Raw genomic sequence first — 12632 nt, 5'->3', positions numbered from 1 at the left:
ACTCTAAATGCTTCACCAATCAAGGAACCTCATGCGAACAACGTACACAACTCAACTCTTCTGCCCTGGAAGACCCATTCTTCTTCTTCAGTGGGGTTTATCGGCGTTGGCATCCAACGTTATGGTGCATTACCGCCACCTACTGTACTGGAGTGTGGGCCAGAGACGGCGAGAAACAAAATCCTACCTGCCAGCTCCCGTTACTCTTAAAAAAGATAACAAAATATGAGACTATATCCAATGACGTTCTACTCAAAATACTTTCCTGTATCCCCTTCTCCCTCATACTAGATCTCAGTCTTTCTCTTTCCCTCTGATACAGCCCACACTGTAGCAATACATGCTCCACAATCTCTGTTTCCTGGCAATACTCACACTTTCCTGTTGGATGATTTCCTATCACATGTAAGGTCTTATTCAACTGGCTGTGTCCCACCCTTATTATTGTAAAAATAGCCTCCTCTCTTCTGTCCTCCCCTTCCCCACTTCCTCTTTACTAGAAATAAATGCCTGCCCTTGGTCACTTTATTCCACTTCTCCTGCCATCTCTGCACCATCACTGTCCAGATCAGGCTTTTTGCCTCTGTCTTGCCCATTGAAACTACGACATCAACATCCCCACTTCTATGTGCTTGTTTAGCCAGTACATCAACTGCCTTGTTCCCCTCCACCCCCATATGGGCTGGGACCTTAGTAAATGTTATCTGTTTACCCATCTGTCTAATCCTGCCATGTGGAAAACGCATTGTAAAAGTAGAGGCTTTTTGTATTAAAACGTGTCCAAGTGCAACATGCCTAGCTCTGCCCACTGGGGCGTGGCTTACGGAGTGGTCTTTTATATAAATGTTTGTCTCACAGTATTCCATTTGGTACTGGCACTGACCCTGTATATAGCTTCCTCTCTTATTTCTTATTTTTCATGTTCTACATTTTGTATTAGTTATACTATTTTATATTGAATCCTGCACTGTTGGGTAGGGCTTGCAAGTTAAACATTTCACTGTACTTGTGACAAGTAAAACTTGAAACTGAAACGTGTATGTCCATCCACAAGAGGGAGCCATACATATCATAAACTCCATTGGTCGTGACGTCAATTTCCACGGGCCGGAAGTTCAAATTGTAGTTGTTCGTCTCACTGCCACTGGGTGACACAGGCACACATCAATATTTCGTCTGAAAACCAAAGTAAACGAATCCACACATTGCTACAACAGCAGTAGACTTTTGGAGTGAGTATATGTGGTGTTATTATGTTGGAATTGATGTTAGTAAATGTGTTTTTATCGAATCTACATGTGAATACGCGGGTATACTCAACGGTGCGTCCGACAGCTTGGGGTCCTGTTTTGTTGATGGGGCGATTGCCAAGTCGAAGCGCTAATCATGTGTGTTTACAAATACTTTCGACTGGCGAGTCGATCTTCATGTATTCAGCAAACTGATTATTATTATGCTGTAGCCGACTTGGCACAACTAAGTATTCCCCTCACTCGGTGTTTTGCTGCCATCAGAAGGTTGGTGCGGTTTTGGGCAAGTGTGTGTGATTACGGCCCGCAATTCGGGGCGTTCCTGCAAGTGGGAATTTCTGCATGAACAACCCCCCCCCCCCGAGCAATCCATTGGTTTCTGCATGAACGCCTCTTCTGTACCTTCCTGCCGTCCTCTGTACTTGAAATAAATGCCTGCCCTTAGTCACTCTATTCCACTGCTCCTGTCATCTCTGCATCACTGTCCCTATCAGGCTTTTTGCCTCTGCCTTGCTCATTGAAACTACGACATCAACATCCCCACTTCTAAGTAGCTAGCGCATAACGTTAAGTGTCCTTCGCTCCCGCCTGCCGAACACTTGCCCTCGCTGTTGTTAACAGAACTGCGGGAAAACAACCCGTCCTCAGCAGGCAGGGGCGAAGGACAATGTCTACGGTTGTCGCCGTCGCCTCATCTGTAGTTTTTATCGGCGGTTGGCATCCAACGTTATGGTACCTACTACACTGGTGCGCCCCCACCTCCCGTCTGACCTAGCTTAAAAATGGACCAAAAGTAGTATAAAGAGGTGTTCCCGCAGATGCAGGCCACAATTGATTTGAGTGCAGGCGCCTGACGGTTCGGTGGTTCACATACTTAATTCTTGATTCGCCATCTCAATCTGCTCTTTGGTTTTAGATTTGTACAGCCTATTCCCTGAACTGACACGATGGTGAGTGATTATTTTTCTGCTTTCACACTGTTTAAGTTGGATTTAGTTATTGTCATCTTTTAATCATTACTGGATATCAATGCAATGTGTTAATTAAGTGTCTTCCTGTCTGTCTTTCTCACAGCATGGACGGGTAAAGCTGAAGTCCACCGCCCAGCAGGAAGAAGAGAAGAGAAAAGAGAGAGAGAAGAAACTCAAGATTTATGTGGCAGGACGAGATGCTATCTTTACTAAGGTCTGTTTGACATAGACGCATTCAGTCAAAATCGGAAGATAAGGGCCTCCCGGGTGGCGCAGTGGTTAAGGGCACTGTACTGCAGCGGTTAAGGGCACTGTACCAGAGACTCTGGGTTCGCGCCCAGGCTCTGTCGTAACCGGCCGTGACCGGGAGGTCTGTGGGGCGATGCACAATTGGCCTAGCGGCGTCCGGGTTAGGGAGGGCTTGGTCGGTAGGGATGTCTCATCGCGCACCAGCGACTCCTGTGGCGGGCCGGGCGCAGTGTGCGCTAACCAAGGTTGCCAGGTGCACAGTGTTTCCTCTGACACATTGGTGCAGCTGGCTTCCGGGTTGGATGCGTGCTGTGTTAAGAAGCAGTGCGGTTTGGTTGTGTATCGGAGGACGCATGACTTTCAACCTTCCAAGGCCCGTACGGGAGTTGTAGCGATGAGACAAGATAGTAGCTACTAAAAAAAACACGAAATTGGGGAGAAAACTTTGAAGATCACTTAAGATAAGATCACCATCACTTTTCCTTTTCTCTTGCTGGTTTTAGAGGATGGAGGGTGTGTTGGATGATGAGGCTCTTCAGTTGACCCAGCAGCTGCTATCCTCCAATCCTGATTTTGCCACTCTCTGGAACTACAGGAGAGAGATCCTGTTGCACCTGGAGACTGTACGGTGAGGACACTACATCTCTTATAATGCATTTTTGCCCATTTTTGCCCATTTTTGCTGAGTCTCTTGTAGCTATTATTATCTGAAAGTACCAATACTTGTTCATTATTTAAGTGCATCAAACTCATACATGTCTTATCCTTTTCTCTGTATCAGTGAGGAGGATGACGTGCAGAAGATGTATGAGGCTGAGTTGTTGTTTCTGGAGTCGTGTTTGAAGGTGAATCCCAAGTCGTACGGCAGCTGGCACCACCGAGGCTGGGTTTCAGCACGCCTGCCCAGACCTGACTGGGCCAGAGAACTGGGCTTGTGTGACCGCTGCCTCAGTCTGGATGACCGCAACTGTGAGTCAGAGGGTAGGAGGATGATAGTGAGGGAGGAGAGGAGTTGGGGAGGATGGGTGGATGGGTGGAGAGGTGGATGAGACGGAGCTTGATAGGGACAAGAGATAGAAATTAATGACGTCCTGGTCTTTTGACGTCCTGGTCTCTCCATTCATATATATATATATATATATATATGAATGGAGAGACCAGGACGTCAAAATATATTTTGATCCTCACATTAATTTCTATCTCTTGTCCCTATCAAGCTATATATATATATATATATATATATATATATATATATATATATATATATATATATATATATATATATATATATATATATATATATATATATATATATATATATATTTCTCATATTCAATTTCCCCCCTCATCTTTCTCAGTTCACTGCTGGGACTATCGCCGGATGGTGGTGAAGATGTCTGGTGTGCCTGTGGACCAGGAGCTGCAGTTCACTGACCGTCTCATCGGCTCCAACTTCTCCAATTACTCCAGCTGGCACTACCGGAGCACCCTCCTTCCCCTACTCCACCCTGAGTCCCCCGACCCCCCCTCGCCCTGCCACCAGCACTCCCACTCCTCCCCTCCACCCTCCCCTCAGACACACTCTCATCGCGTCTGTGAGGAACAGCTGCTCAAAGGTATGGACAACACCATGGCCAGGCAGAGTTACAAACATATATAGATATATTGTCAGTGTAATACTTTAAACAGGCAGACAGAGGGCACTGTCACTAGGAATACCATGGGTTGGATGGAAGGCAGAATAATGAGTTGATGCGTGCTGGTTGTCTGTGTTATCATCATACATTACTAAACCCTTTGGTTTTTATTTTTAGAGTATGAGCTCGTACAGAATGCCTTCTTCACTGACCCCAATGACCAGAGTGCCTGGTTCTACTACAGGTGGTTGCTAGGCAGAGGTGCGTGTATAATTTTGTATTTTCTATGTAAATTGTCTTTATTATCTTCCAGCTGTGAGCTCTGTTTCTCTGCCTTTCTCAGCGGAGCGAGAGGAGATGATAAGCTGTGTGTTTGTCAGCCGTGAGGAGGAGAGAGTGGCTGTGGCCTTCTCCAGACCTGTCAATGTGAGTACTCCCTCAAAGTAGACACCTTATTGTAACGCATGTCCTCTGCTCCTTCTACAGTTAAACTCCATTCCTCCCCGACTCTCCTTACAGGCTTCATCTAGTGGTCTGATGCTGGTGTTGGATGGTCAGCCCCAGCGTGTGGAATGGAGGAGTGTCCATCCTCACTTCAGACACAGCCCTGTCTGGGTATCCTTTCCTTCATGGTCATGGGTAAAATGTGAATGATAGGGCAAAATGTTGATTTCTGCCTAAAGGCATACCCAACCATAATTATGTAGTCACTTTTGAGGACACAAGCTCAAGTACATAGTACAAATCATATGATTTTTGTCCTATTCAACAAAAGTGGACCAGTAGGGTTTGAAATTACTGAAATGCTTACTAAATATAGTAACAATCAAATTATATTACAATCACATTTCTATTAACTAAATAAATATGATAATACTTAGTAACAGTACAATATTGGCACAATTTCATTTAACTGATCACACAATTTTTCTAAGTCCACTGAGCAGTGTAGACACCATTCAAATGTGTGCAGAACTGTTACAACTTCAGCTTTAAGCACAAAGTGATTTAGTCTGTCTTTGAGCAAGAGAAAGTGGTTTTGCTACAATTCTATGAAATTATTTTGTGTTTTTTCATGTTGTGATGCAGCTGAGAATATCACAGTGAGATAAAACCACAACGGCTGCACTTGCTAGACTGTCACCGTTCATGTGCTGTCTCACTTGCTCAGAGGAAGAGAACATTTATTTGTCTGAATAGGCCAGAAAATGTGACGCATCACTCCCTATGCAAATGTGACGCATCACTCCCTATGCAAATGTGATGCATCACTCCCTATGCAAATGTGACGCATCACTCCCTATGCAAATGTGACGCATCACTCCCTATGCAAATGTGACGCATCACTCCCTATGCAAATGTGATGCATCACTCCCTATGCAAATGTGACGCATCACTCCCTATGCAAATGTGGGGTATGCAACCTGCTCGGCTGAGAGAGTGGAAACGGAGAGCAGACAGATGGGGCTTTTTGGCCCTATATGGTATGGGACCCTACAACGTTCACAAGTGCTTTGTACACAGATGTCAGACGGAACCAGTCCAGAACAGCTCAAAGTCCCCCATAAGGGAGACTTTTAACATCTCTAAGAGGCTAAAGACAGTACTCTGTTCTAGGCATGTGGTAATGCACTTTTCCTTTGTGCTGCTCAGTGCTCACTGTTTATTTTTCATTCCTTTCTCATCCCTGCGTTGTAGTCTACAGTAGGTTTCATCATTCTTAACATGTCTCTTTTTGATAAGAGCTCTCCATATCTGTTACTGAAACGCAGGTAGAGAAAGAAACCAATGAACCTTTACAGACATAGAGAATTACTTTATCTCTGCAGAGCGTTGGGCCAGTAACCAAACGGTGGCTCGTTCGAATACCCGAGCTGACAAGGTGAAAAGTGTCTTGTGCCCTTGATCAAGGCACTTAACCCTAATTTGCTCCACGGACACGATACTACTATGGCTGACCCTGTAAAATAAGAAATGTCACTGCCCCTATCCGGTGAATGTGACAATAAAACTAGTGTTATTATTTTTTTACACACTACCATACAATGCTCTATGTTGAACCTGTCTTCGAGATGGGCAATGCTCAACAGGTATTTGCAACATATAATGTTATACATTCGATCACTTTAACAAACACAAGCATCCACACTTACTCTATTTGATTGTGGACCTTAACATGGTGTCAGATCTGTGCGCTTCCTCCTGGCACTATCAGTGACATCATTAATGAACACAACCTGACCGTGCACTGGACTGAGAAACACACTCACAGAGACTGTGCTCTGTACACAGGTGAAATAATGTTTATGTGCTAATGCACCTTCTGTGTGACTGAGTACATGCTCTTGTCTTTTTTTGTGTTAACATGTCTGCGATGGGTATATAATGTTTTAGACTTCAGTCCTTGCTCTCTGCTGCCCTCTAGCCTCACCTCATAGTATTGCTTCCATCTTTCAAAGGTCGGTCTGAGAGTTGGTGCAGGGATTCTGCCACTGACCAGGAGCTCTTCAGGTACTGTGTGTGTGTGTGTGTGTGTGTGTGTGTGTGTGTGTGTGAATAGCAGAGCTTTAGAAGGCTCTCTGGTTGGTATATCAGACTTTCTGTTTACTGAATGGGAAAAAAATACCTCAGCATCTTTTTTCGTCTCTGGTAGGAGTGAGCTGTCTGTGGAAAAGACCTCTGTGTTGCAGTCTGAACTACAGTCCTGCAACCAACTTCTGGAGCTGGAGCCCCAGAACAAGTGTAAGTACACACTTTGAGTGTAGTGTGTATGTTAGGGTTTATTATTTATCTATCACTATTGGAAACATCACAAAATGTATGACAATTTTAATTTCTCACTTTCTCAGGGTGCTTGCTGACCATCGTTCTGCTTATGAGGGCGCTAGATCCCCTAGGTTACGAGCGAGAGACCCTTTCTCACTTCCAGACTCTTAAAGTTAGTGCTTTACAGGGCTATTACATAGTCGTGTACACTAATACATAATAGATGTGTTTTCTATCACTGCTCTGTCTTTCTCACACAGGAGGTGGACTCCATGCGCTCTGCATATTACGGTGACCTGTGCAGTAAGTTCATGATCGAGAACACCATTCTCAAGATGGAGTACGCTGAGGTCCGGGTCTTCAGTCTCTCTGACAAGGTTAGTGCTGTCTGTTCCTGTCTGTATCTGTCTATCCTTGTCCATCCAGAGTTTGACTCCCCATTCTCTTCTTTGTGGCTGTAAGTCCACCTAATGTCTTTCACCCTCACCTCTACAGAACCTGACCATGTTATGTCACCTGGACCAGCTGCTTTTGGTCACTCATATCAATCTATCATGCAATCAGCTGCTTAGGCTGCCTCCTCAGTTTGCCATGCTGCAGTGCCTCGAGGTATAGTACTTAAAAAAACATTTTATGTTATGATCAAATTAATATTTATTCATGTGCTGTACTCTAGTTTTTGTACTTAATATTTTGATGTTTGTCTAACAATATGGCCTTCCATTTCCCAGGTATTGGAGGCTGATGACAATGCTATTGAGAATTTGGATGGACTGTACTATCTCCCCAAGTTGCAAGAAGTGTCCTTGAAGAACAACCGTATCCTTGCCTTTCTCTTTTGATCAGTTTCAATGTGGTAATACATTAATGTTTTAGAATACAGTTAGAGATGTTGTAATTTTCTTTGACCGTAATATTCAGAAATATCCAAACTCTCTGACCTTCAACTCCTGACTTCCTGCCCAAAGCTGACCTGCCTTGATCTCCGTGGCAACCCTGTCACCCAGATTGCCAACATTCAATCTGAGTTGACTGAGCTACTGCCCTCAGTCACTGACCTCCTGATCTGATTGGACAAACAGCAGGGCTCATTCTAAGTTTCCCTTAGTCACAGATTTAGGATCAGCTTATCCCCCCCAAACCATAACCATTCTAGGGGGAAAATGGAAAAACGGACATTAGATTAGTGTCTAGGGGCAACTTCCCCATATTGCCGGCGTACTACCATCAGCAGTATTTGTCTGTGTGTGTCCATGCATATATGTGAGAAGCAGAGGGGTGTTTAAGTGTTTTGTCTCCTTTCCACTATGTATTCCTCTTGTGTGGTGATATTGATTCACAGCGACCCTCCACTAATTTTAATGCCTGATAACATTGGACCTTCTATCAGAGACTTCACTAAGACATTCTCACAAACGTGTGTGTTTATGTGTATGTACAGTTTGTGCGTGTGTGCACGCTCTATCTCTCATACAGTTCAAGACACCAAACTGCATGCCGATTCACTGATAGAGGGTAATATTACTAACTGTGTATGAGTGAGCATGGTGAGAATGTGGCTTTTAGTAAGCACTGAAACAGCATCTGTATGGTGGTTGCAGTAGGACATTGATCAGAAGAATATTGCAAAATACTTCTGTGGTTGTATTTTTGAAACAGTTGTGCAAAAACGTTTATGAAATTAATCTATACTGTTAAACAACTGTAAATGACTATTCCACCAATAAAACAGCACATGCGGTGTCACTGCCTCCCAGAGAGTCTCCTGTGTGTTTCTGTTGTGTTGTGAGAGAGGTTCAGTCAGGACTCAGATTTTCCTTCTGTTGGGTGGCTCAACTGTAACCACACATTACTTGTCCCCCATGACGGAATCTGGTTGGGGACTGTGGATCTGTCTCCGTTTGTTCGTACGTTAGTCACATGCGATATCTGACAGCACTGGCCCGATTTTGATTAAACTTGTGTGAATGATGCGTCTTGCCATAGTGTTCCGGTGTTTACAAAGTTAAACTGATCGGCCCAAGGCAGGGGTTACAGTAATTAACTGAAATTTGTTAGTCACATGCGATATCTCAATTGGCCCAAGGGTTGCATTATTTGTGGGTGAAGACATCTTTACTTTTGCCTTGTTATAAATTAGCTTGGTGGGTGTGTCTGTCTGTGGCGCCAGAGTAGATTAACATGAATGGATTAACACAATTCTGTACATTGTATCAGTGGTGGAAAAAGTACCCAATCATCACACTTGAGTTAAAGTAAAGATACCTTAATAGAAAATGACTCAAGTAAAAGTGAATCACCCAGTAAATTCCTACTTAAGTAAAAGTCTAAAAGTATTTGGTTTTAAATATACTTAAGTATCAAAAGTAAAATAATAAATCATTTCAAATTCCTTATATTAAATTAAGAAAACCAGACGGTACCATTTTGTTGTTTTATTTACGGATAGCCAGGGGCACACCCCAACACTCAGACATAATTTATGAATTGAAGATTGTGTTTAGCCAGTCTGCCAGATCAGAGGCAGTAGTGTGAATTAGACCATTTTCCTGTCCTGCTAAGCATTCAAAATGTAACGAGTACTTTTGGGTATCAGGGAAAATGTATGGAATTAAAGTGAAAAATATTCTTTAGGAATGTAGTGAAGTAAAAGTTGTAAAAAATATAAATAGTAAAGTACTGATACCCCAAAAACTACTTAAGTAGTACTTTCAAGTATTTTTACTTAGGTACTTTACACCACTGCATTTTATTCACATGTTTGATTTGGCGTGAAAGGATCCCACTAATTAAAATCTGTGCACTTGCGTCATTGCTGTCCTCCGCCTGCTACACAAGCAGGTGTTGTCACCTGTCTTGCTGTGACGTTGTTTGTGTACAGGGTGGTTCCAAGAAAAGGATTGGATAGTGGTTTAGTTATTTCACAATCAAAGTTTCACGTTTGATTATGAAATATTAGGTGCAGTTTGAGACTCACAAAGGAATGTATGGTTTAACCCTTTTTGTTTTACAAAAGAAACTAAAAAGAAACAACACACAGAGGATGTGTTAATTAGCTGTTTTGTCACTCCTTTCCTTTCACTCCTTTCCTGTTTTGTCACTCCACACCTTTTTGTCACTCCTTTCCTGTTTGTTTCTAGTGCTTGCTAATAAAACTGATCACATTGCTGTAACGTTAGTAAAATGGAAAATGTTATCATCAATCCAAAAGAGATGCATTTTGTTGGGTAAATGGTATAGGCAGGTGGATATTAATTGGCATAGAGGCATGAATGTCAGACCATAGTTGGAATGTAACAAGGAACATAATTGTGATAATTTACAGCAGGATATATTAATTATTAACAGTTTGATAGCATCCATGTCAAGTGATCACAGCTTGGTTTTGTTGTTTTGAAAAAGTTTGTTGTTTTGAAAGTGTATTGGAAAGTTCTAAGTAGCTAGCTAACTTTTTAGTTTGGATCCCGCAACGCAGTTGGCATCAGTTTCAGGGTTTTCTTGAAGGCTTGAACGCAGCCCGCGACTCGGTTGGCCATTGTGGCTGGGACCGCAGATTGTCTCCGGGTTTGTGGCTGTCTAGATCCCTGCTGTTTGTTGTTTTCAACCTTCCCTGTGACCTACCCTGTCTGGAACTGCGAAGAGTAACAGCGTAAGCTACGTTGCTAGCTACCATGACAAAGACCAAAGCTGGCAGGAGTACCGTCAAGGACAGTGGTGTCTCTATCAGACGTGAAGGATCTTTTAAACGAACAAAAATAGTTCTACAAGTAGTTACAACAAGAAAATAGCTTGTTACAACAAGAAAATAGCTTCAACTGTTTTGTCCAAATACTGTGGGATTCAACTATTAAAAGAATGGAAGACCTGACCATAGAGGTCCAGGTCCTGGAGAAGAGCTTGCAGTTCTCCCAGTGTCAGCTCGATGAGTAAGTCATTGAGAGAGGACATCAGTTATGTGTGTGAATCCATGATAACAATGACTGATAAATCAGACTTGAGGGACAAAGGCGGAACAACATGGTTGTGGATGGAATTGTAGATTCTCCACATGAGACATGAACGGAGTCTGTGGACAAAGTGAGGGAAATGATCTCTGAGAAATTGAAGATGGACCACAGGAAGATTCAGTTGGAGCGCGCCCACAGGACTGTAAAACCAGCCCAGGCGACAGGCCCAGGCCGATAGTGGTCAAGTTCCTGAGGTTCAAGGACAAAGTAGCTGTTTTGGAAAGAGCCAAGAACTTGAGAGGAACGTATATCTTCCTCAACAAGGACTATCCTGAAGCTGTGCGCCAGAAGAAAGCTGCCAGAGTGCGTGGGGACATTGATTCCATCCGCTATGACAGGCTCACTGTTCACCCTCCCTCACAGAAGCCTGGAGGGGATGAGACAGCCAAGCCTATGGGTTTGTAGCTTCAACCCTGCAACACACACACACACGCACACACACACACACACGCACACGCACGCACACACACACACACACACACACACACACACACACACACACACACACACACACACACACACACACACACACACACACACACACACACACACACACACACACACACACACACACACACACACACACACACACACACAAATTGATTAATAGACTGCAGAATATGTATTCTTTTCTCTTGCTTTGTTTGCTCTTTTCCATATTATGTCTGTCTCTGATAAGATACCCAGGAAAGGGCTGAAAATAGCCCATATTAATATATGTAGCCTTAGAAATAAGGTTCATGAAATCAATAACTTGCTAACATCAGATAACATTCATATATTCGCCCTTTCTGAAACTCACTTAGATAATTAATTTGATGATACAGCAGTAGCAATACAAGGACATAATATATCCAAATTCAATTCCATCTCTCATTGAATCAGATGGCTTATTCATCACAAAACCATTTGATGTTGCCAAGTCTTTTTATGATTACTTCATTGGCAAAGTGGGCAAACTTCATCAGGAAATGCTAACAACGAACAAGCCATCGTATTCATGCATAAAAAAACTAATATTGAAAGAAAAGCATTGCAAATTTGAATTCTGTGAAGTTAGTGAGGGAGAGGTGGAGACATTATTGTTATCGATCAATAATGACAAACCTCCTGACATTGACAACTTAGATGGAAAGCTACTTTGGTTTGTAAAAAATGTTATAAAATGTAGTTAATAAAGCCACATACAAACATGGGCTTTCTTGAGTAAAGCAGCTCCAAAAAGCTCATTGCTTTCTGTGGTGGTGGGGCAGCCAGCGGAAAATATGGAGCGTAATTGGCTCAGTGTTCTGTTACTCATGGGGACACTAGTCAAAGCAAAATCCACGGGGAGAGCTCGAAAATTCAAGCCCCTTGGTTGCTGCCATAGAGTTACATTAGAAGTGCCCATCCAAGAAGGCTCGATGTCATTGGCCACAGATACAATTACCTCAAATCACGTTATAGCTAGCATAGCTTTGATTGGACTGATCATGTCATTCTTTCAAAATCTTAGCTAGCAAGCTAGCAATCATCATAATGAATCAAGTCGACAATCTACTGACAGATCCTTTTCAATCCTTCTCATATGAAGAGAAATAATGAAGAGAAATTATAGATAAAACGTATCGGTGCTCATCGGCCATTGGACATGAACATTACACAACAAGTTGGAAATCACAAATTCAACAATGAGTGGTTTGGAAGGAATCCGTGTCTACCTGCAAAAATTGCAACGCAATCATTAGCCTGCTATTCAGTGTGGAGTGGGTG

At 42.9% G+C, this 12632-nt stretch overlaps 1 protein-coding gene across 1 annotated transcript; it reads left to right on the top strand.

Moving 5' to 3' along the window:
- The first annotated feature begins 1100 nt into the window (after positions 1-1100).
- On the top strand, positions 1101-8629 carry rabggta (Rab geranylgeranyltransferase subunit alpha). The gene is made up of 17 exons (XM_020492674.2): positions 1101-1232; positions 2167-2200; positions 2325-2435; positions 2974-3098; positions 3252-3439; positions 3829-4086; positions 4285-4368; positions 4451-4533; positions 4627-4722; positions 6294-6399; positions 6567-6618; positions 6761-6849; positions 6957-7045; positions 7134-7250; positions 7369-7482; positions 7605-7692; positions 7795-8629. Exons 2-17 carry the CDS (start codon positions 2198-2200, stop codon positions 7941-7943), a joined length of 1752 nt encoding a protein of 583 aa, XP_020348263.2. The 5' UTR covers positions 1101-1232; positions 2167-2197; the 3' UTR covers positions 7944-8629.
- Positions 8630-12632: the final 4003 nt, after the last annotated feature.

The sequence above is a fragment of the Oncorhynchus kisutch genome, linkage group LG10 (genome assembly GCF_002021735.2).
Source record: "Oncorhynchus kisutch isolate 150728-3 linkage group LG10, Okis_V2, whole genome shotgun sequence".
Taxonomy (NCBI): Eukaryota; Metazoa; Chordata; class Actinopteri; order Salmoniformes; family Salmonidae; genus Oncorhynchus; species Oncorhynchus kisutch.
This window is presented reverse-complemented; position numbering and strand designations above follow the sequence as displayed.

Bases quoted from the DNA above. Each gene is read 5' to 3' on its own strand.
- rabggta (XM_020492674.2), top strand. The intron at 6,850-6,956 runs GTAAGTACACAC...TCACTTTCTCAG, and splicing joins GCTGGAGCCCCAGAACAAGT to GGTGCTTGCTGACCATCGTT. The intron at 7,251-7,368 runs GTTAGTGCTGTC...TCACCTCTACAG, and splicing joins TCTTCAGTCTCTCTGACAAG to AACCTGACCATGTTATGTCA.